At 45.5% G+C, this 25168-nt stretch overlaps 1 protein-coding gene across 1 annotated transcript in view; it reads left to right on the forward strand.

The window, feature by feature from the left end:
- Positions 1–25168, forward strand: part of si:ch211-80h18.1 (uncharacterized protein LOC555593 homolog) — a 147401-nt gene that overhangs the window by 64192 nt on the left and 58041 nt on the right. Inside the window, exons 11-16 of the mRNA XM_056298087.1 lie at positions 3606–3653; positions 6655–6699; positions 6787–6831; positions 10179–10214; positions 10320–10418; positions 10663–10809. Of these exons, the coding sequence (XP_056154062.1) occupies positions 3606–3653; positions 6655–6699; positions 6787–6831; positions 10179–10214; positions 10320–10418; positions 10663–10809 (420 nt within the window). The remainder of the gene's footprint in view (positions 1–3605; positions 3654–6654; positions 6700–6786; positions 6832–10178; positions 10215–10319; positions 10419–10662; positions 10810–25168) is intronic.

Raw genomic sequence — 25168 nt, forward strand, 5'->3', positions numbered from 1 at the left:
AACACAGTGTGCTTCATGGTTGACCATGTCAGAAGACAGTTGATGAGACTTCACACAAGCAAGGCAGCAGGCCCGGATGGTGTTAGCCCCAGAGTGCTCAAAGCCTGTGCCCCCCAGTTATGTGGAGTGCTTTACCATGTCTTCAACATGAGCCTTAGACTTCAAAGGGTCCCTGTGCTGTGGAAGACGTCCTGCCTGATTCCTGTGCCGAAAACATCACATCCCAGGGACTCCAAGGACTACAGACGGGTAGCATTGACTTCACACGTCATGAAGATTCTGGAAAGACTCATCCTGGAGCAGCTTTGGCCCACGGTCAACCCACACTTAGACCCCCTCCAGTTTACCTACCAACCCCGACTGGGAGTTGAGGATGCCACCATTTTCCTGCTTAACCTGCCTAAGCCCACCTTGATAAGCCAGCAAGCACTGTGAGGGTCATGTTCTTTGACTTTTCCAGTGCCTTCAACACCATCCGGCCGGCTCTACTGGGTGAGAAGCTGACAGCAATGCAGGTAGATGCCCCCCTTGTGTCATGGATTGTTGACCACAGTATGTGTGCTTGCAACACTGTGTGTCAGACAGAGTGGTCAGCAACACCGGGGCTCTGCAGGAGACAGTCCTGTCTGCCTTCCTTTTCACCCTCTACACCATGGACTTCAACTACCACACAGAGTCCTGCCATCTTCAGAAGTTCTCTGATGACTCTGCTATAGTCAGATGCATCAATAAGGGTAAGGAGGCTGAGTACAGGGGCTGTGGTGGGAAACTTTGTCACATGGTGTGAGCAGAACAATCTGAAGCTCAACGGGACTAACACAAAGGAACTGGTTGTTGATCTGAGGAGGGACATGACACCAGTGACCGCTGTCTCCATCCAGGGGGATCAGTGTGGACACTGTGGAATACTACAAGTACCTGGGGGTGTATATAGATAATAAACTGGACTGGGCTAAAAACACTGGTGCCCTCTACAAGAAGGGATAGAGCTGTGTCTACTTTTTGAGGAGGCTTAGGTCCTTCAAAATCTGTCAGACAATGCTCAGGATGTGGTATGAGTCTGTAGTGGCCAGTGCTCTCCTGTTTGCTGTTGTGTGTTGGGGCAGCAGGTTGAGGGTAGTGGATGCAAACAGGCTCAATAAACATCCGCAAGGCCGGTGATGTTGTGGGGGTGGAACTGGATTCTCTGGCAGCGCTTTCTGAGAGGAGGATGCTGTTGAAGTTATGTGCCATCATGGACAATGTCTCCCACCCACTCCATGACATGCTGGTCAGGCACAGGAGTACTTTTAGTGATAGACTCGTTCTGCCAAAAAGCACCACAGAGCACCACAGGAGGTCATTCCTGCCTGTGGCCATCAAACTTTACAACTCCTTCCTCAGACTCCGACTGTCAGACATTCTGAGTTAATGGTCACTGGACTGGCCCTGTCAGGTTTTGTTTGTGCGCTTGTTGTGTGCTGCGGTAGTGCAGTATAGATAGGGTGTTATGTGCACCATGCTTGCTGATATATTTTGTTCTTATTTCTATTTGTTATTTTATCTTTTATTTCTGTTTTTCTTGTTTCTATTTGTTTCTATTTTCTTATCTAATATCTCGTTAGTTAGGGGTCGCCACAGCGGATCATTCTTTTCCATTTCTTCCTGTCTTCTTTTCTTTCTGTCATTTCTTTCTGTCTTCTTTATTTTTATTATTATTCAATTTCTTTATTATTATTATTATTATTATAAAATGTGGTCAGACCACATTTTATAATAATAATAATAGTGATAAGTGCTATATTACATAGGTGCCTTTCATGACACTCAAGTCACCTCACTTCAAACACAACAAAAAAAAGCAGTAAACACATTAGTGCAATCGACAATAAAACACAAGGGGTCTGAGTGGCGTAGCGGTCGATTCCGTTGCCTACCAACACCGGGATCGCCGGTTCGAATCCCCATGTTACACCCGGGTTGGTCGGGCGTCCCTACAGACACAACTGGCCGTGTCCGCGGGTGGGAAGCCGGATGTGGGTATGTGTCCTGGTCGCTGCAGTAGCGCCTCCTCTGGTCGGTCAGGGCGCCTGTTCGGGGGGAGGGGGAACTGGGGAAGTAGCGTGATCCTCCCATGCGCTATGTCCCCCTGGTGAAACTCCCCACTGTCAGGTGAAAAGAAGCGGCTGGTGACTCCACATGTATGGGAGGAGGCATGTGGTAGTCTGCAGCCCTCCCCGGATCAGCAGAGGGGGTGGAGCAGAGACCGGGACGGCTCGGAAGAGTGGGGTAATTGGCCAAGTACAGTTGGGGAGAAAAAGGGTGAAAAAAACCCAAAAAGACAAAAACATGTCAAGCATTGAAACAAATCTCAAACCGGCGCGCAAACCTCGCCAGTCGGACGCCTGATGGCGTCATCACAAGATGGCGCCGTATGAGGACGTCTCGTTTCGTGCTTGCTTTTTTATTCTGTTCTGTTGGGTTGCTGTTGAGTCACTGTTGTTGCTGCAGTGTTGAGGAGCCGAAACTCTACAGTGGTACTCTCTTGTACTTATATCGAGACGCAACAAAAACAGAATCTTGAATCGTCGTAAGAACTGCAGTCTGGCGCGTATAAATTGCCTTGTGACGTCACCGCCTCTTTTTAAGTTCCTGGTGTAGGGGTTATGGGGCTACATAACTCCCCTTATTGAGCTGGTAGGAACGTTGGTTTACAGCTGCTGTTTTCTCGGTTCGGGTACACAGTGACGCACTTCCGCTGCGCGGGTTTTTTGTGTTGTTGTAATGGTGGAAGGAATAAATGGTGCACGTTGTGTAGCCGAAAGAGAAAGTTGTCACGACTCCTGCTTGAGCTCCTCTACACTGTCCTCAACTGTTTCCCGCCTCCTTGATTACCCTCACCTGTGTCTAATTACTCACCTGCCCCTGATTTTGTCATTAGTCTAGAACCTCTGCCCGAACCCATGTTCAGTAAGCGTTTACTCTACCTGCCTTGTGTGAGTCGGGCGTTCGAGTCCCATGACCGTTGGCGTCACTGTTACAATATTAACAAACAACGCTTTAAAAGAAGCCTGGGGTTGGCCATTCTGACAACGGTTTGCTCTTGTGGCGTCTGTTTCATCATACTTATTAAATGGAAGAAATGGCAAGATCCACGGAGGTGAAACTTGAACCCACTCCTCCATAAGTAAAGACACAAACATACATCCATATGAACATATAGACATGAAACCCCTGCATCAGCAAAGACCAGTATCACGAAGCCGTGTGTGCATTTAATAGACCTGGCATGTCGTGCTCTCTGGTGAACTGCAGGATGAAATAACATTTCAATGTTGAACTGCTGCGAACTTCCGGAACCTTGTAGAGTCTCTTGGATGGATATACTGCTACTCTGGTTGTTACATATGGGCTGCCTTATATTACCATCTCAGTGTCTCCCTATTGTGTTCCCTTTGGAAGACCTGCTCCAGTCAAGTTGTGTTTTTAATGTCAGTAACTGTTACAGCAGACAGGCTTTGGTCCACGCTAATCAATACCAGGGCTTTAGGGTTTCAAGAGACAATACATGTCTAATGTAATGTAGCAAAGACCGACTCATTCCACGCCACGGTCTTCTCTCCTAGGAGTCCTGGAGCCTTTGGGGGGAGTAATTTCTCACCTGGACTATACAGGTGAGTGTCCAGGTGAGGCTGGTCGTGTTAATTGTCACCCTCCTGTTTCCTCAACTAGTCGCTGTCTAACTATATAATATAGCAGATTTTATACATAAAAATGCAGGGTGCTTTACATGAAAGAAGATACGAAATACATAAAATGTATACTGTGCATGGACATGTACACAGAATATACATCAGAATCGGGTTTATTGGGCATGCAGGTTTGCACTACATGGGCTTTGACTGCGGTTTTGTGGCTCTCTGTGTACTTAAAATAGATTAACAACACTGCAACAAAACAATCTTCACATCTATACACCAGAATTGACTTTTACAGGCAAGATAAGAGCAATGAAGTGCAATGGTGCAGAAAATATATCAGAGATGTTGAAATAGATGTTGCAGATTCATGCCTGAGGTAGATGGACATGGCAGAGTGTACCAGTATACATACAATGTACAGTATAGTATATACAGTATGTACAGTACAGTATATACAACATGGCTGGATTTATTTGACAGTGTTAAGCGTTCATTTGAATGACAGCCCACAGAAAGAAACTGTTTTTATATCTTTTTGTTTTGAGGTACAGTGCTCTGTAGTGCTACCAGAGGGGAGGAGTTAGAACAGGTTGTGACCAGGGTGTGATGGGTCTGCAGTGATGTTGTCTGCCGGTTTCCTGAGTCTGGACATGTATAAGTCCTGAATGGAGGGCAAGCTGGCACCAATGATTTTCTCTGCAGAACTAACCGTCCGTTGCAGCCTGTCCCTGTCCTGTTTGGTGGTTGAGCCAAACCAGACAGTGATGGATGTGCAGAGGACAGACTGGATTATGGCAGTGTAGAACTGAATAAACAGTTCATGAGGCAGATTGAATTTCTTGAGCTGGTGGAGAAAGTACATCCTCTGTTGGGCCTTTTTGATGATTGTGTCTATGTTGGATGCCCACCTTAGGTCCTGGGAGATTGTGGAACCCAGAAATCTGTAGTTTTTCACTGCAGACACTGTGCTACTGAGTATGGTGGGGGGGGGCAGTGTTGGGGGGCTTCTCCTGAAGTCCACTGTAATCTCTACTCTTTTCAGCATGTTCAGCTGCAAGTTGTTATGGCTGCACCTGAGGGCCAGCTGATCAACCTCCCATCTATATGCAGACTCGTCCCCATCCCGGATAAAGCCAATGATGGTTCTATCACCCACAAACTTCAGGAGTTCAACAGACGGGTCAGCTGAGGTTCAGTCATTTGTGTCAAGGGAGAAGAGTAGAGGGGAGAGCACACATCCCTGGGGGGCACCAGTGCTGATTGTCTGGGTGCTGGATGTGATTTCCCCAGCCGCACCAGCTGCCTCCTGTCTGTCAGGAAGTTTTTAATCCACTGGCAAATGGGGGCTGGTACAGTGAGCTGGATGAGTTTGGAGTGGAGGATATCTGGGACGATGGTGTTGAACGCTGAGCTGAAGTACACAAACAGGACCCTTGCATATGTCCCTGGGGAGTCGAGGTGTTGGAAGATGTAGTACAATCCCATGGTGATTGCATCCTCCACTGATCTATTTGCTCAGTGGACAAACTGCAGGGGGTCAAGCAGGGGGCCTGTGATTTCCTTCTGGTGGGCCAACACCAGTATCTCGAAGGATTTCATGACCACAGACATTAGGGCAATGGGCCTGTAGTCATTTAATCCTGTGATATGGGGTTTCTTGGGGACCGGGATGATAGTGGAGCTGTTGAAGTAGGAGGGGGCTTCACACAGCTCCAGTGATCTGGTGAAGATGGAGGCCAGCTGGTCAGCAAAGACTTTCAGACAGGAGGGTGAAATTCCATCCGGGCCTGGTGCCTTCCTGATCTTCTGTCTCTGGAAGAGCTGGCACACATCCTCAACACAGATCCTGAGTGCAGGAGGGGGTTGGGGGAGTGGCTGGTAGCGAGTGCAGTTGGTTGTGTGTTGTGGCTGGAGAGGGGGAAGGGTGTGCAAATTTGTTTTTCAAGCCTGCAGTAAAACCCAGCTGTAAAACATTAAGCATTGCAAAACAGTAAAACATTCTACAAAATATGTATAAAGCTAAATCACACGGGTAAAGAATGGCCCTGTGTGCAGAAGGTACATATAAACCCAAACCAAACATAGCAGGAAAATATCCAGTACCTTTAAAACAAACAAACACTAATACTACTACTTTTGGCTGCTCCCGTTAGGGGGCGCCACAGCAGATCATCCGTTTCCATGTCTTCCTGTCTTCTGCGTCTTCCTTTGTCACACCAGCCACCTGCATGTCTTCCCTCACCACATCCATAAACCTCCTCTTTGGCCTTCCTCTTTCGTGGCAGCTCCATATTCAGCATCCTTCTCCCAATATACCCAGCATCTCTCCTCCACACATGTCCACACCATCTCAATATTGTCTCTCTTGCTTTGTCTCCAAACCATCCAACTTGAGCTGTCCCTCTAATATAATCATTCCTAATTCTGTCCTTCTTCGTTACTCCCAGTGAAAATCTTATCATCTTCAACTCTGCCACCTCCAGCTCCACCTCCTGTCTTTTCGTCAGTGCCACTGTCTCCAAAGCATATAAAAACAAACAACAGAACCTCATAGTCTTTTGGATTGTATTTATCTATCAAATATCATTGTTCTTTCCAACTTTCTTGTTCAACTTCCCCTTCACCTCATCCCTCCATCCATGTAACTAATATTTGATGTGAATCAGCCCAGGTCATCTCCGAGTCGGTGTTTACTCAGCCCTGCTTGCCCTTGGCTGAGTTCTCCTCTGAGCTCGGTAGCAGTAGTACAGACTGCTACTATATGGTTGTCCTTCATCTCCTCTGCACAGCTTCATCTTCAGTCAGTGGGTGTTCAACGAGCAGGAGAACTCCCTCTCATCCCTCTTTCACCTCCTTATTTCCTTCTTCTCCTTTGTTCATCTCATGTCCTCCTTTCTTCTCTGTCTCTCCAGCCATACTACTGCCTTTCATCTTTTTCTCTTTCACCTGCTCACCCCATTCTGCTCTCTTCCAGGAGTCAGTGACCAGTCAAATCATGACTTCCTCCTTGGTCTCATGGGTGAGTTTCATCCGCTGCCATGTTTCCATGTCTGGTTAGCTGAAAATGATGCAGGCAGTCTGACATTTTGTCTCTGCATGTTTTCAGGTGGAGTCGATCCGTTTGGAAAAGATGTCCATGCTCACATTACAGGTCTGTGACTTAACCAGAAATCAGCCTCAAGAGGAGCTTAATTAAGTTATTCTCATAAAAGTCTGTCATCTGTGTTCAAGTCAATGTACTTTACTGTGAAACTCAGGATTGGTGAAAAAAAGTTCAAATCTGCAATATCCGCAAATGATTTGTTGGACTGTTTTTGTCAAATTTCAATGATAGTGAAAGTTGCTTTCCCTTACCTCACAAAGCCAGAAAAATCTGGCATGCTCAGTTTCTTCTGTGCCACATGTAGTCATGTAACATAGATCTATCTATAGCCAGATATAGTCTGTAAGGCATGCACTGAGAGTCCAATGAGCCTGGCACCTGGAAGCCGAACAGCCAAGATAATGACAAGTACCAACAGTTTCATCATCATCATCATCATCCAAGAATTTAACAAGTCATTCGCTAACGTTTTTCTATTTGCCGCTGCCTTTGTCTGAAATATTAGCTTTGTGCTCTGTAAAGTACCTTTTCTATGTAACTGTGCCTTAAAAAGACAGGACAAGCATGCACAGACATGCTCACCACCTACATGGACTGACTGCACAGACATGCATGCTCACCACCTACATGGGCTTACTACACAGACATGATCACCAGCTACATGGACTGACTGCACAGACATGATCACCAGCTACATGGACTGACTGCACAGACATGCTCACCACCTACATGGACTGACTGCACAGACATGATCACCAGCTACATGGACTGACTGCACAGACATGCTCACCAGCTACATGGACTGACTGCACAGACATGCTCACCAGCTACATGGACTGACTGCACAGACATGATCGCCCACTACATGGACTGACTGCACGGACATGCTCACCAGCTACATGGACTGACTGCACAGACATGCTCACCAGCTACATGGACTGACTGCACAGACATGCTCACCAGCTACATGGACTGACTGCACAGACATGCTCACCAGCTACATGGACTGACTGTACAGACATGCTCACCAGCTACATGGACTGACTACACAGACATGCTCACCAGCTACATGGACTGACTACACAGACATGCTCACCACCTACATGGACTGACTGCACAGACATGATCACCAGCTACATGGACTGACTGCACAGACATGCTCACCAGCTACATGGACTGACTGCACAGACATGCTCACCAGCTACATGGACTGACTGCACAGACATGATCGCCCACTACATGGACTGACTGCACAGACATGCTCACCAGCTACATGGACTGACTGCACAGACATGCTCACCAGCTACATGGACTGACTGCACAGACATGCTCACCAGCTACATGGACTGACTGCACAGACATGCTCACCAGCTACATGGACTGACTGTACAGACATGCTCACCAGCTACATGGACTGACTGCACAGACATGCATGATCGCCCGCTACATGGACTGACTACACAGACATGCTCACCAGCTACATGGACTGACTGCACAGACATGCTCACCAGCTACATGGACTGACTACACAGACATGATCACCAGCTACATGGACTGACTGCACAGACATGCTCACCAGCTACATGGACTGACTGCACAGACATGCTCACCAGCTACATGGACTGACTGCACAGACATGATCGCCCACTACATGGACTGACTGCACAGACATGCTCACCAGCTACATGGACTGACTGCACAGACATGCTCACCAGCTACATGGACTGACTGCACAGACATGCTCACCAGCTACATGGACTGACTGCACAGACATGCTCACCAGCTACATGGACTGACTGTACAGACATGCTCACCAGCTACATGGACTGACTGTACAGACATGCTCACCAGCTACATGGACTGACTGCACAGACATGCATGATCGCCCGCTACATGGACTGACTACACAGACATGCTCACCAGCTACATGGACTGACTGCACAGACATGCTCGCCCGGTACATGGACTGACTTCACAGACATGCATGATCGCCCGCTACATGGACTGACTACACAGACATGCTCACCAGCTACATGGACTGACTGCACGGACATGCGTGCTCACCACCTACATGGACTGACTGCACAGACATGCTCACCAGCTACATGGACTGACTGCACAGACATGCATGATCGCCCGCTACATAGACTGACTACACAGACATGCTCACCAGCTACATGGACTGACTGCACAGACATGATCACCAGCTACATGGACTGACTACACAGACATGATCACCCGCTACATGGACTGACTACACAGACATGCTCACCAGCTACATGAACTGACTACACAGACATGATCACCCGCTACATGGACTGACTACACAGACATGCTCACCAGCTACATGAACTGACTACACAGACATGATCACCAGCTACATGGACTGACTGCACAGACATGCTCACCAGCTACATGAACTGACTACACAGACATGATCACCAGCTACATGGACTGACTGCACAGACATGCTCACCAGCTACATAGACTGACTGCACAGACATGCTCACCAGCTACATGGACTGACTACACAGACATGATCGCCCGCTACATAGACTGACTACACAGACATGCTCACCAGCTACATGGACTGACTGTACAGACATGCTCACCCGCTACATGGACTGACTGCACAGACATGCTCACCAGCTACATGGACTGACTGTACAGACATGCTCACCCGCTACATGGACTGACTGCACAGACATGCTCACCAGCTACATGGACTGACTGCACAGACATGCTCACCAGCTACATGGACTGACTGCACAGACATGATCGCCCACTACATGGACTGACTGCACAGACATGCTCACCAGCTACATGGACTGACTGCACAGACATGCTCGTTTGTTTGCTGGCAGACCTGTATGTTTGGAAATGAAACGCTCCAGTTTTACAAATCAGGTCATTTACAGCTTCGACTGTGTAAGACTGATCCAATCGCCTGCAAAGTCATGTTGGCCCTGCCCACTGACGACACCCAAACATGTCTACTGAGTCTTGCGACGCCACAATGAGCGAAGCAGTTTGTGGGCTGGCTTTGCAAGACTATTTCTCCCTGCCAATCCTTACAAAATAAAGGGGGAAAGTGTGTAGACCTTGAAGATACAGCGCACAATCTGGCCTTGGACCAGATCAAACTGTAAAACTCTAGCACTCCGAGATAGCCTCTGCAGTTCGTGTACAGGCACACATAGCCCTGCTACGCTGAGATCAGAGTTATTCTGCCTCTGAATTAATATTTGCTATTCATCTGTTTCAACTGTACAATCAAATAAAAGATCCAGAAGGTGAGTGATGGTCTTCATTTCCTGTTTAAAAAAAAGTTATTCCTTAGTTAGTTGAAATATTGTATTGCTGAAATTTTCCCAATGTTTCATTTTTGTCTCTAGAGCACAAAGGGGTGCCTTCTCACCTAGATCCCACAGGTCTGGTTTCACCCCAACCCACCACAATAATACTAATGATTTGCACTACGTTCCCTCATGCTGCCATGTCACTGTCTGGTGAAACGTAGATATGTTGTCTTCCAGTAAAGAGTTTAGTTCCTGGACTCGAGTTGGCTTCTTCAGACCTTGTTTTGATTCCAGGGCATCTGTTGAGTAGCAGCACAGATCCAGACTCAACTCCAGGTACCCACACGAAAGTCCTCATCCACCTGTTCTCTACTTGTTTATAATGATGGAATTTGTCAGCACAACTTTAGCCAAACATGACGTGACCTGTCACCTCTGAAGCCATGCACTACATTCAGTACTGTACTGTGTTGGCTGTCAGTAAACATGGTTGTCTGTCTGTCCATCTGTCTGTCCATCTGCCCTAAGCTTTGATTAAAGAACACCTCATGTTTACTTTTATCTGCTTTGCTTTCCTCAGAGCCAGCAGGTCCAGCACATCACACTGACCTCAGCTCCAGCCATTCAGGACTGGATCAGACCTTTCTAAGCTCAGGACCTGACCAGTCATCTCTCAGTTCTGTCTCAGGGTTCAGCCCAGCTCCATCCTCTTCAGCAGGACAAGCAGGTTGGTGGGGGAACATTTTCTGGTTCCTTTATTTGGAGTGGCACTGAAAACAGTTTTGCTGGGTATGAAAAGCTTGAGCTCCAGAACCTGTCATGTTTAAAGGATAAGCACTTTCTTTAAAACCCGGCACTTATTTTTGTAGTTTTTGTCAACGTGCATATTTGTTATGATACTTGACTCGAAGGGTTTATTTCGTAGAGTTTGGACACAGAACCGCTGCTGGACAGCCTTACAACGTCACCTTACGGGACAACCGAACACGAGCAGTAAGACATTTCAGAAACTCAAGATTCAAACCAAATATCCATGTATTTGGAAGTGAAAACAAACTGCAAGTTTAAAGTGATTGGCTGAAATGTCCAGTATAATGAATGGTGGCTGACACTGCTGATCTACTTCCTGGTTCAGCTGAAAGGAATGAGCAGCCTGTACTTACCGTACGTAGTAGTAACATCCACAAATTACCAAGCCAGCACAACAGACAGAGAACTGCCAGATAATGGACACAGTGTGACTGACACACAGGGGGGTGTTGTTTAAAGGACAGGTTTAAGACTCGTGTTCAGTCGTCCCATAAGACACCACTGTAAAGCTGAGTCCAGTGGTGGTCCTGTGTCCAAACTCTACAGAATGAAGCCGGTAAGTAAATATCATAACTGATATGTACCATGGTAAAAACTGAGAAAAGGAACCGATTATAAAAAACGGAATTATCCTTTTATCAATTTTACTGACCCTCATATATAAACCAACCAGGTAAATACATACTGCTGCTGTAAGCACAACAATAATATTGAGTATACAATAATATAATGTAGGTTTCCATTGAAATAATAATAATAATAGTAATAATTAATATTAATTATAATCTATTACTACTACTTTTGGCTGCTCCCGTTAGGGGGCGCCACAGTGGATCACCCATTTCCATCTCTTCCTGTCCTCTGCATCTTCCCCTGTCACACCAGCCACCTGCATTTCCTCTCTCACCACAACCATAAACCTCCTCTTTGGCCTTCCTCTTCTCCTCTTCCCTGGCAGCTCCATATTCAGCATCCTTCTCCCAATATACCCAGCATCTCTCCTCCACACATGTCCAAACCATCTCAACCTTGCCTCTCTTGCTTTGTCTCCAAACTGTCCAACATGAGCTGTCCCTCTAATATACTCATTCCTAATCCTGTCCTTCTTCATCACTCCCAGTGAAAATCTTATCATCTTCAACTCTGCCACCTCCAGCTCCGCCTCCTGTCTTTTCATCAGTGCTACTGTCTCCAAACCATATAACATAGCTGGTCTCACTACCATCTTGTAAACCTTCCCTTTAACTCTTGCTGGTACCCTTCTGTCACAAATTACTCTTCTCCATCAACTCCACCCTGCCTGCACTCTCTTCTTCACCTCTCTCCTGCACTCCCCGTTATTTTGAACAGTTGACCCCAAGCATTTAAACACCTTCATCACCGCTACTCCTTGCATCCTCACCATTCTGCTGTCCTCCATCTAATTCACACATAGGTATTCCGTCTTGCTCCTACTGACTTTCATTCCTCTTCTCTCCAGTGCATACCTCCACCTCTCCAGGCTCTCCTCAACCTGCACCCTACTCTCGCTACAGATCACAGTGTCATCCAGGAACATCATAGTCCACGGAGACTCCTGCCTGATCTCGTCCATCAACGTGTCCATCACCATTGCAAACAAGAAAGGGCTCAGACCTGATCCTTGATGTAATCCCACCTCTACCTTGAACCCATCTGTCATTCCAACCACACACCTCACCACTGTCACACCTCCCTCATACATATCCTGCACCACTCCTACATACTTCTCTGCAACTCCTGACTTCCTCATACAAACCACACCTCCTCTCTCGGCACCCTGTTGTATGCTTTCTCTAAATCTACAAAGACACAATGTGACTCCTTCTGGCCTTCTCTATACTTCTCCATCAACATTCTCAAAGCAAACATCGCATCTGTGGTGCTCTTTCCTGGCATGAAACCATACTGCTGCTGCTGATCACCACCTCCCCTCTTAACCTAGCTTCTATTGCTCTTTCCCATATCTTCATGCTGTGGCTGATCAACTTTATACCTCTGTAGTTGTTACAGTTCTACACATTGCCCTTGTTCTTGAAAATCGGTACCAGTATGCTTCCTGTCCACTCCTCAGGCATCCTCTCACTTTCCAAGATTGTGTGACACAATCTAGTTAAAAACCCCACTGCCATCTCTCCTAAACATCTCCATGCCTCCACAGGTATGTCATCAGGACTAACTGCCTGATTCACTATCCCCACATCATCCAACCTTCTCTCTCTCTCATTTTCTTCATTCATCAGCCCCTCAAAGTACTCCTTCCACCTTCTCAGCACACTCTCCTCGCTTGTCAACATTTCTATCTCTATCCTTGATCGCCCTAACCTGCTACATATCCTTCCCAGCTCGGTCCCTCTGTCTAGCCAATTGGTACAAGTCCTTTTCTCCTTCCTTAGTGTCTAACCTCTCATACAACTCACCATACACCTTTTCCTTTCACTTCACCATCTCTGTTGTTGCTTTACACTGAATCTCCTTCTGCTCCTTTTGTACTTTATTCATCTCTGACTTTCCAACTTCTTCTTTGCCAACCTCTTCCTCTATATAATTTGCTGTACTTCCTTATTCCACCACCAAGTCTCCTTGTCTTCCTTCCTCTGTCCTGATGACACACCAAGTACCTTCCTAGCTGTCTCCCTCACTATTTCTGCAGTGGTTGTCCAGCCATCTGGCAACTCTTCACTACCACCCAGTGCCTGTCTTAACTCCTGCCTGAACTTCACACAGCAGTCTTCCTTCTTCAACTTCCACCATTTGATCTTCAGCTCTGCCTTCACTCGCTTCCTCTTCTTGGTCTCCAAAGTCATCCTACAGACCACCATCCGATGCTGCCTAGCTACGTTCTCCCCTGTCACCACCTTGCAGTCTCCAATCCCTTTTAGATGGCGCCTTCTACATAAGATATAGTCCACCTGTGGGCACTTTCCTCCACTCTTGTATGTCACCCTGTGTTCCTCCCTCTTCTTGAAATGTATATTCACCGCAGCCATTTCCATCCTTTTCACAAAATCCACCATACCTACCCATCACCTCCTCATCACCTCTTTTCACTTCACCAACATGTCCATTGAAGTCTGCTCCAATTACCACTCTCTCCTCCTTGGGTACCCTCTCCACCACGTCATCCAACTCACTCCAGAAATTTTCTTTCTCTTCCATCTCACACCCAACTTGCGGGGCATATGCGGTGATAACATTCAGCAGTACACCTTCGATTTCCAGCTTCATACTCATCACTCTGTCAAACATTCTGTTCACCTCCAGCACACTCTTGACATACTCTTCCTTAAGAATGACCCCTACCCCATTACTCCTCCCATTCACACCACGGTAGAAGAGTTTGAACCCACCTCCGATACTCCTGACTTTACTCCCCTTCCACCTGGTCTCTTGCACACACAGTATACCTACCTTTTTTCTATCCTTCATATCAACCAGCTCTCTCCCTTTACCAGTCATAGTGCCAACATTCAAAGTTCCGACTCTCACCGCCACACTCCTACCCTTCCTCTTCTCCCGCAGCCTCTGGACATGCCTTCCCCCTCTCCTTCTCCTTTGCACAACAGTAGCATAGTTTCCAGCGGCACCCTGCTGGTTAACAGTACTGGTGGCGGTCGTTGGTAACCTGAGCCTCGACCGATGCGGTATGTAAATCTTATTTATTATCCACATATGTGATTTGGCAAAGATTTTATGCTGGATGCCCTTCCTGACACAACCCTCCCCATTTATCTGGGCTTGAGACCGGCACTAAGAATGCACTGGCTTGTGCATCCTCAGTGGCTGGTTTTATTAATATTAATAATAATAATAATAATAATAATTACTACTACTACTTACGGCTGCTCCCGTTAGGGGGCGCCACAGCAGATCATCTGTTTCCATCTCTTCCTGTCCTCTGCATCTCCCTCTGTCACACCAGCCGCCTGCAAGTCCTCCCTCACTACATCCATAAACCTCCTCTTTGGCCTTCCTCTTTTCCTCTTCTCTGGCAGCTCCATATTAATAATAATGATATTAATAATCATAAATATATTTATATAACACTTTTCTAAAACAATGTTACAAAGTGCTTTACAAAAGAAACAAAATCAAACAAGGCAAAAATGAGATAAGACCAAAGCACATAAGCCAAGAGGAGATAACAACAATAAACGAATAAGACCAAATAGGTAGGAATAAAAATAAAAACAGTATAATTAAAAAGAAATATCAAACATTTGCAATGTCTTTCACAAAGACAAACTTTTTTTTTATTACCCCCCCCCCCTTCTCCTTTTTCTTCCCAATTGTATCCGGCCAATTACCTGACTCTTCCGAGCCGTCCCGAACTCTGCTCCGGGGAGGGCTGCAGACTACCACATGCTTCCTCTGAAACATGTGGAGTCATCAGCCGCTTCTTTTCACCTGACAGTTAGGAGTTTCACCAGGGGAACGTAGCGCGTGGGAGGATCATGCTATTCCCCTCAGCCCCCCCCCCCGAATAGGTGCCCCGACCGACCAGAGGAGGCGCTAGTGCAGTGACCAGGACACATACCGACATCCAGCTTCCCACCCGCAGATACGGTCAACTGTGTCTGTAGGAACGCCTGATCGAGCCGGAGGTAACACGGGGATTCAAACCGGCGATCCCTGTATTGGTAGGCAATGGAATAGACCGCCATGCTACCCGGATGCCTTAAACAGAACTGTTTTAAGAAGGGATTTAAAAGAAGCTAGAGACTTAGTTTGTCTGATTTCAATAGGAAGAGAGTTCCATATTGTGGGAGGTCTAACAGCAAATGTGACAAACTGACCCAGCAATCACCAGCAGGGCTCCATCTGTGGATCTTAATGGTCGGGAGGGCGTATACAAGGTCAATAAATAAGAAATGTATGTAGGAGCAAGACCGTTTGAGGGCTTAAGAATGAGCAATACATTTTCAAAATCAATTCAAAATCTAACGGAGCCAGTGTAGGGAGGCAAGAACAGGAGTGATATGGTCATGCCTTTGTCCCAGTATTGAGTCAAGCAGCAGCATTTTGTACCAACTGCAGATGGTCGAGGGAGCCCTGGCTGATACCCAAGAAAAGTGCACTGTAATTATCAAGCTGAGAATAGATAAAACCATGTACAACTTTTTTCAGATTGGCTATTGATAAAAATGACCTAATTTTAGAGATTACCTTGAGCTGAAGAAAGCATGACTGAACAGCATGTTTGATTGATTATCAACACCGGGGTTAGCATCGAATATTACTCCAATATTCCTAGCAGCCTGCTTAAGACTATTTGACAGACCATCAAGATTAGTACCGAAAAGGCTGATGGAATTTGGGGGACCAAACAGAATGACCTCAGACTTGTAATCATTAAATTTGAAAAAATTTTCGGACATCAAAGATTTATATCAGAGAGGTAAATTGGGAGATTTGCCAGGCTGCTAGGATCTGTGGGTTTTAGTGGCGTGTATAACTGAGTGTCGCCAGCATAAAAATGGTAGAACACACGATTTTGAATAACCTGGCCAAGAGGCAGCATGTATATAGAAAACAGAAGGGGGCAACGAACTGAACCTTGAGGGACACCACAACTCAACTGAGCCATCGAGAAAGTAGTTACCCAGAACAACAGAAAAAGTTCTGTTGGAGAGGTATGGGCATAATAAACTAAGAGCTGAGCCCTTGATGCCCACCCAAGTCTCTAAGCAATGTAAGAGGATACTGTGATTGACTGTGTGAAAGGTAGCACTTAAGTCTAAAAGAACTAAAATTGAGCAGTCACCTCTGTCAGCAGTCAGCAGTAGGTCATTGGTAACCTTAACTAGAGCTGTCTCAGTAATATGAAATGCTTTAAAACCAGGCTGGAAACTGTGAAAAACTATTAGTGTTCATGAAAGATATAAGCTGATCACCCAGCTGATCTTGTCCTTTCCTCCCTCTGACACACAAGTAGAAGCACGCATTGCTGTGTGCTTGACTGACATCTCGGAGTGGATGGTGACACACCACCTGAAGCTCAATCTGGACAAGATAGAGCTGATGTTCCATCTGGGGAAAGGTTGCCCGCACCGAGACCTGGCCATCACCATTGACAACACCATGGTGATGCCAACTTGGACTGTGAGGAATCTGGGTGTGATTCTGGATGACCAACTGTCATTTGCTGCAAATGTTGCATCAGTTGCTCACTCCTGCAGATTTCTCCTCTATAACATCAGGAGAATTTGCCCATTCCTCACCGACGAGACGGCACAGGTGCTCATCTCCTGGCTGGACTATGGCAACTCCCTCCTTGCTGGCGCCCTGGCGTCGGCCATCAGACCTCTGGAGCTTGTTCGGAAAGCTGCAGCTCGTCTGGTGTTCAACCACCCAAAGTTCTCCCACACAACTCCCCTTCTCATGTCCCTACACTGGCTCCCAGTAACTGCTCGGATCCAGTTTAAGACTCTGGTGCTAGCCTACAGGGCAGTGAAAGGAACAGCTCCTTCCTATCTCCAGGCCATGGTCAAGCCCTACACCCCTGCCTGACCACTTTGCTCTGCTGCCTCGGGACGCCTGGTTGCCCTGTCGCTCAGAGGCCCCTGCTGCCAATCGACCCGGTCACGGCTCTTTTCAGTCCTGGCCCCACAGTGGTGGAATGAACTCCCCACTGATGTCAGGACAGCAGAGTCACTGCCCATCTTTTGGCACAGGTTGAAAACTCACCTCTTTAAGAACTACTACCCTGTTACTTGTTCTTAGCACTTATTGTATTCACTCAATAAAAAAAATCTATTTCTTGCACTTTTACTTTAGCACTGGATTTGCTCTTATATGCTTGTTTAGATGCACTTATGACCTCTGATGACTAGTAGTTCTCCTGATTTCCTACATTAAATGATGCACTTATTGTAAGTCGCTTTGGATAAAAGCGTCGGCTAAATGACTGTAATGTCATGTCATGACATGTAATATCAACTGAGATTAAATTACTCTCTCCCGAACCTTAGATAAAAAAAGGCAATTTGGAGATTGGCCTGTAGTTACTTAAGGACAGAGATCCAAATTAGGTTTCTTTAGCAATGGGTGAACAATGACATGCTTAAAACTGTCTGGAAAAAAATGAGAGGCCAGAGAATTATTAAGAATTTGCAGAATAACAGGGCTAACGGTGGATTTTATACTTATCTGTTGTATTCGCTTTTTATTGTCTACCCTGCTTTGTTTTTATTTTATGCTGTTTGATACAGTGCTGCTTGTTTTTTACTGTGTTTTGTAAGGTGTCCTTGAGTGCTCTGAAAGGCGCCCACAAATAAAATGTGTTATTATTATTATTAAAACACCTCCTTGAGCAGCTTAGTGGGAATGATGCAGAAGGAGGAGTTCATATAGTAGTCTGTACTCCCAACACTGAAATTGTAATGGGTTGAAACTGGGTAAAAGAAGCAGCATTAACATGGGGTATGGAATGAATGCAAGGGCTAGGCTGGATTTGGGACCTGATATTCTCCACCTTCTTTACAAAATGAGTAAGGAATTTTTTGGACAGTTCATCATCAGGCTCAAAAAAGAAGTGGAGGGACCAATAATGACAGAGTCATTTACCCTAAAGAGAACGTTGGGGTTTTGGTTATTTCTAGATATCAATTCAGAGAGTAAGCTGATCTTGCATCCTTAACTGCTATCCAGTAAATTCATATTTGGTTTTTAAGGGTGTTATGTGCTATTTCGTACTTGCTGACCTTTCATTGTCCACATTTTCTACAGAGTCTGTTAAGGGCTCATGTGTGATCGTTCAGCCAGGGGAGATGATTTGATTTTTGTTTCCTAGTTTTAAACAGTACAATTTGTTCAACAATGGATAGGCACTGATCAACAGTGCATCTGAATTGACAGGAAATATAGTGGAAGTAAAGGATGATGAATTAAAAGCATCACAGAATTTAACTGCAGAACCAGGGTTGAGAATGCGAGTGTTTTAGGATCGTAACTAGGAATAGAGCTGTAGTGGAAAATAACATCTTTACAGTCAGTTACAAGCAAACCCACCAGGTTAAGACACTCGAGAGGGAAACCAGACGAGAGTACTTGGTCTGAGATGTGACCTCTGGAATTTATGGCCCCTTTAACAGACTGAATGAGGTCAAAAGAGTCTATATACAGTGCCTTCCCCACATGTTGTTATGCTACAGCCTTATTCCAAAATGGATTAAATTCCTTTTTTTTCTCATCAATCTACATACAATACCCCATAATGACAAAGTGAAAAAGGTTTTGTAGAAATGTTTGCAAATTTATTAAAAATAAAAAACTGAAATATTGCATGTACATAAGTATTCACACTCTTTACTCAGTACTTGGTTGAGGCACCCTTGGCAGCGATTACAGCCTCAAGTCTTCTTGGGTACGAAGCTACAAGCTTGGCACACCTATATTTGGGGTATGTCTCCCATTCTTCTCTGCAGATCCTCTCGAGCTCTGTAAGGTTAGATGGGGAGCGTCGCTGCACAGCTATTTTCAGGTCTTTCCAGAGATGTTCAATGGGGTTCAAGTCTGGGCTCTGGCTGGGCCACTCAAGGACATTTACAGACTTGTCCCGAAGCCACTCCTTCGTTGTCTTAGCTGTGTGCTTAGGGTCGTCGTCGTGTTAAAAGGTAAACCTTCGCCCCAGTCTGAGGTCCTGAGCGCTCTGGAGCAGGTTTACACCAAGGATCTCTCTGTACTTTGCTCCATTCATCTTTCCCTCGATCCTGACTAGTCTCCCAGTTCCTGCCGCTGAAGAACATCCCCACAGCATGATGCTGCCACCACCATGCTTCACTGTAGGGATGGTATTAGCAAGGGGATGAGAGGTGCCTGGTTTCCTCCAGACGTGACGTTTGGCATTCAGGCCAAGGAGTTCAATCTTGGTTTCATCAGACCAGAGAATCTTGTTTCTCATGGTCTGAGAGTCCTTTAGGTGCTTTCTGGCAAACTCCAAGCGGGCTGTCATGTGCCTTTTACTGAGCAGAGGCTTCCGTCTGGCCACTCTACCATAAAGGCCTGATTGGTGGAGTGCTGCAGAGATGGTTGTCCTTCTGGAAGGTTCTCCCATCTCCACAGAGGAACGCTGGAGCTCTGTCAGAGTGACCGTTGGGTTCTTGGTCACCTCCCCGACCAAGGCCCTTCTCCCCGGATTGCTCAGTTTGGCTGGGCGGCCAGCTCTAGGAAGAGTCCTGGTGGTCCAAACTTCTTCCATTTACGAATGATGGAGACCACTGTGCTCTTCGGGACCTTCAAAGCTGTAGAAATTTTTTTGTACCCTTCCCCAGATCTGTGCCTCGATACAATCCTGTCTCGGAGGTCCACAGACAATTCCTTTGACTTCATGGCTTGGTTTCTGCTCTGACATGCACTGTCAACAGTGGGACCTTATATACAGACGTGTGCCTTTCCAAATCATGTCCGATCAATTGAATTTACTACAGGTGGACTCCAATCAAGATGTAGAAACATCTCAAGGATGATCAGTGGAAACAGGATGAACCTGAGCTCAATTTTGAGTGTCATAGCAAAGGGTGTGAATACTTATGTACATGCAATATTTCAGTTTTTTATTTTTAATAAATTTGCAAACATTTCTACAAAACCTTTTTGACTTTGTCATTATGGGATATTGTGTGTAGATTGATGAGAAAAAAAAGGAATTTAATCCATTTTGGAATAAGGCTGTAACATAACAAAATGTGGGGAAAGTGAAGGGGTGTGAATACTTTCCGGATGCACTGTTTATATATATATATATATATATATATATATATATATAAAGTTAGCACAAAAAGTAAGTAAATTTGTGTTTGGTAGATGATGTCTTTGTTGTAACAATGCTTCTTGGCAATAAATATTATATCAGGCACCTGATTGTCAGCACCTGGGGTACTAGAAGCTCAAAACAAGAGTCAACAGCAGCAGCAAAATAAGCTGTTTGGCATTGGCAGAGAAGACTTGGCAAATGTTTCATGGGCACAACCCACATTCTCAACTCTGCTGCTCATCCCACAAATGCATGTTCCTTACAAATGTGGCACCATTTAAAAGGGAAATAAACAGGCTTTCAAACGGTATAAGATTTATTGCCATGAAGCATTGTTACAACAAAGAAATAATCTACCAAACACAAATTTCCTTACTTTTTGTGCTAAGTATATATATGTATATATGTGTATATATATGTATATGTATATATATATATATATATATATATATATATATATAGTATACATAAGATCTAAAAAATGTGAGGTGAGGGAATGGGAAGGACAATATACGTGGCTATTAAAATCACCAAGAATAAGCACGCTGTCATATGTAGGCATGACAATGGGTAGAAGCTCAGAAAATTCAGAAATAAAACTAACATTTTGATTTGATTTACTTTCATGACCCTTGTGGGGAAATGCTGCTCTGCATTTAACCATCCTAGCTGTGTAGCTAGGAGCAGTGGGCAGCCACCGTGCAGCACCCGGGGACCAACTCCAGTTCATGTTGCCATGCTTCGGTCAGGGGCACAGACAGGACTTTAACCCTAAGATGTAGGTCTTTTTGATGGAGGGGAAACCGGAGCACCCAGAGAAAATCCACTGCAGATACGGGGAGAACATGCAAACTCCTCACAGAGGATGACCTGGGATGACCCCAAGGTTAACCCCGGGGCTCAAACCCAGGTCCTTCTTGCTGTGAGGTGATAGCGCTAACCATTGGGCAACTGTGCCACCCTTAATTAGGGGGCCTGTAAATTAAGATGCAGAGTAAAGGGGGAGGGACAGTGATTAAGAAACTTAAATCCCCAAAGAAGACAAAATTACCAAAAACAGGATAGCAATTAAAGCCTAACTTCTAAAATAAAACAGCTAGGCTACCCCCTCTTCCAGAGGGCCAGAGAATATGAAAATATGCTAAATGAAGGGGCCTGTCCAAATCAGGAAACAATGCCCCCTGGGGACAGCCATGTCTCAATAAGCATAAAAAATGTCCAGATTAATGTCCAAAAAATCATTAATGATATAGGACTTATTACCCAGAGATCTCACATTCAAGAGGCTGCCATTGTTTGGTGTCAAAGCAGTGTGACAAGCAATGGGAACACAGCAAATAGGATGCAAATTGAGGATATTTGCTACAGATATTGGGTTTTTCTTTTTTCTTCTCTTAGATATGTCATGTGGATGAGAGGCCAGGTGCCGAATTATAGTTCAGTTCCAATTCAAATGGCTTTATTGGCATGACGTAACAATGTACATATTGCCAAATATGTACATTGCCAAATACCTAATAATAGTCTGTATGGGGAAAACTCCCAGTGAGAGGGTTAATGACATATGAGGCCAGATATTCAGCATCCTTCTCCCAATACATCCATCATCTCTCCTCCGCACATGTCAAGACCATGTCAATTTTGCCTCTCTTGCTTTGTCTCCAAAAAGTCCAACCTAAGCTGTCCCTCTCATATACTCCTTCCTAATCCTGTCCTTCTTCATCACTCACATTGACAATCTTAGCAACTTCAATGCTGCTACCTGCAGTGCCACCTCCTGTCTTTTCATCAGTGCCACCGTCTTCAAACCATATACCATAGTTGGTCTCACAACCATCTTGTAAACCTTCCCTATAACTCTTGCTGGTACCCTTCTTTCGCAAATCACTCCTGACACTCTTCTCCACCCACTCCACCCTGCCTGCACTCTCTTCTTCACCTCTCTCCTGCACTCCCCGTTACTTTGGACAGTTGACCCCAAGTATTTAAGCTCATACGCCTTCGTCACCTCTACTCCTTGCATCCTCAACATTCTGCTGTCCTCCCTCTCATTCACGCATAGCTTTCTCCTATTTCTGCAGTGGTTGCCCAGCCATCCAGCAACTCTTCACTACCACCCAGTGCCTGTCTTAACTCCTGCCTGAACTCCACACAACAGTCTTCCTTCTTCAACTTCCACCATTTGATCTTCGGCTGTGTCTTCACTCACTTCCTCTTCTTGGTCTCCAAAGTCATCCTACAGACCACCATCCAATGCTGCCTAGCTACGTTCTCCCCTGTCACCACCTTGCAGTCTTCAATCCCTTTCAGATCGCGCCTTCTACATAAGATATAGTCCACCTGTGTCCACTTTCCTCCACTCTTGTATGTCACCCTGTGTTTCTCCCTCTTCTTGAAATATGTATTCACCGCAGCCATTTCCATCCTTTTCACAAAATCGACCACCACAATCTGTCCCTCCACATTTCTCTCATTGACACCATACCTACCCATCACCTCCTCGTCACCTCTGTTCCCTTCACCAACATGTCCATTGAAGTCTGTGCCAATCACCATTCTCTCCTCCTTTGGTACCCTCTCCACCACGTCATCCAACTCACTCCAGAATTTTTATTTCTCGTGCATCTTACACCCAACTTGCGGGGCATATGTGCTGATAACATTCAGCAATACACCTTTGATTTCTAGCTTCATACTCATCACTCTGTCTGACACTCACTTCATCCCCCAGCACACTCTTGACATACTCTTCCTTCAGAATTACCCCTACCCCATTTCTCCTCCCGTTCACGCCATGGTAGAAGAGTTTGAACCTGGGTGTCTGGGTAGCATAGTGATCTAGTCCATTGCCTACCAACATGCGGATCACTGGCTCAAATCCTCATGTTACCTCTGGCTTTGTCAGGCATCCCTACGAACACAATTTTCTGTGTAGTGAGATAATTGGTGAACTACAATTGGGGAGAAAAAAAGGGGGGGGGGGAATCCCCCCCAAAAAAGAAGAGTTTGAACCCACCGCCAATGCTCCTGGCCTTACTCCCCTTCCACCTGGTCTCATGCACACACAGTATATCTACCTTTCTTCTATCCATCATATCAGCCAGCTCTCTCCCTTTACCAGTCATAGTGCCAACATTCAAAGTTCAGACTCTCACCTCCACACTCCTACCCTTTCTCCTCTCCCGCTGCCTCTGGACATGACTTCCCCCTCGCCTTCTCCTTCACCCAACTGTAGCATAGTTTCCACCGGCACCCTGCTGGCCAACAGTACTGGTGGCATTCATTGGAAACCCGGGCCTCGACCGATCCGGTATGGTAATCTGATTTGATTTGGCCATGGTTTTATGCCAGATGCTATTCCTGATGCAACCCTCCCCATTTCCGGGTTTGGGACTGGCACAAAGAATGCAATGGCTTGTGCATCCTCAGTGGCTGGGTTGATAATAATAATTAATAACAATAAGTAATAATAATATAGCCCTCACACATTTTGTATGCAAAATATCTGCTTGACAATAACTGAGGAATCAGTTATGCTTCTGAAGTCCTTCCTGAAAAAGTTTGTCCTCATCTAAATAGAGGGACTGAGCATAGAGGTTATTGTCCATTGTTGTATACTGTCTGTTTTTCATTGATTGAATGTGAAACCATCTGAAGCTGCCAATTTTATTCGGGGTATACTGATAAACTTGACTTACTTGACATACTGACTTGGACAGTAAAAAAAAGGATTCCGGACTGGCATGAATTGGTTAATTTCTGGCAATTAGTAATGGGTAGACTGGAGTGTGCATTTTAACTTCTGGAGTGATTCTGAATTGCTGGTTCATCTAGAATAGAGTAAGTATCATCTTTCCTGCTTAACAAGTTGCTATTAGTCCTATTCCAGCTGCTTGAGTATTAGTCCTTTTCTCTATACAGCAGCTGCTGGTTCCTAGTAGGATCTTATTCTAGCTTTAGCTGTCTTATACTATTTACTTACTTGTCTTATTTACTTAGCTGTAGCTGTTTTTCACCTAGTGTGTTCTTAAATATTTCTTGTTGCCTAGCTGCTCTGACTTAGTTATCCTTTTAGCTTATAAATATACTCCTTGGTAACTTGCTGTTTGCAGTTTTAATAGTATTGTGTGAGGTTTGATAGAGTTTTACATAAGTGACCAGTTTCTGGGCAATATGCCTATTTTCAGTGTCCTCTTTGGCCAGTTGGGTGTTAAGTGGCCAGGGTGTGGCCTGCACTCCTGGCAGACAATTAGCAATTAGTGTTCTTTAAATCACTGCTGCGACTTGGAAGCATCAGGCAAACAAGCCAAGAGCAGACAGGTCTAGTTTGAACAAAGGCTAGAGTGAACAAAGGCAAGCGTGACTTTTTCAAGCCAAGACTTCGTCAAACAAGGACTGCTCTTTTTAGATCCGGTCAGTCATCTGTATTTTGTGTTCCTAGTATAGACTGTGTTTCCTTCGCATTCCTGTCCTTTCCTCTTCCCGGGGCTGGCATAGATGTCGG

This window comes from Lampris incognitus, chromosome 18 (assembly GCF_029633865.1).
Source record: "Lampris incognitus isolate fLamInc1 chromosome 18, fLamInc1.hap2, whole genome shotgun sequence".
NCBI classification, from domain to species: Eukaryota; Metazoa; Chordata; class Actinopteri; order Lampriformes; family Lampridae; genus Lampris; species Lampris incognitus.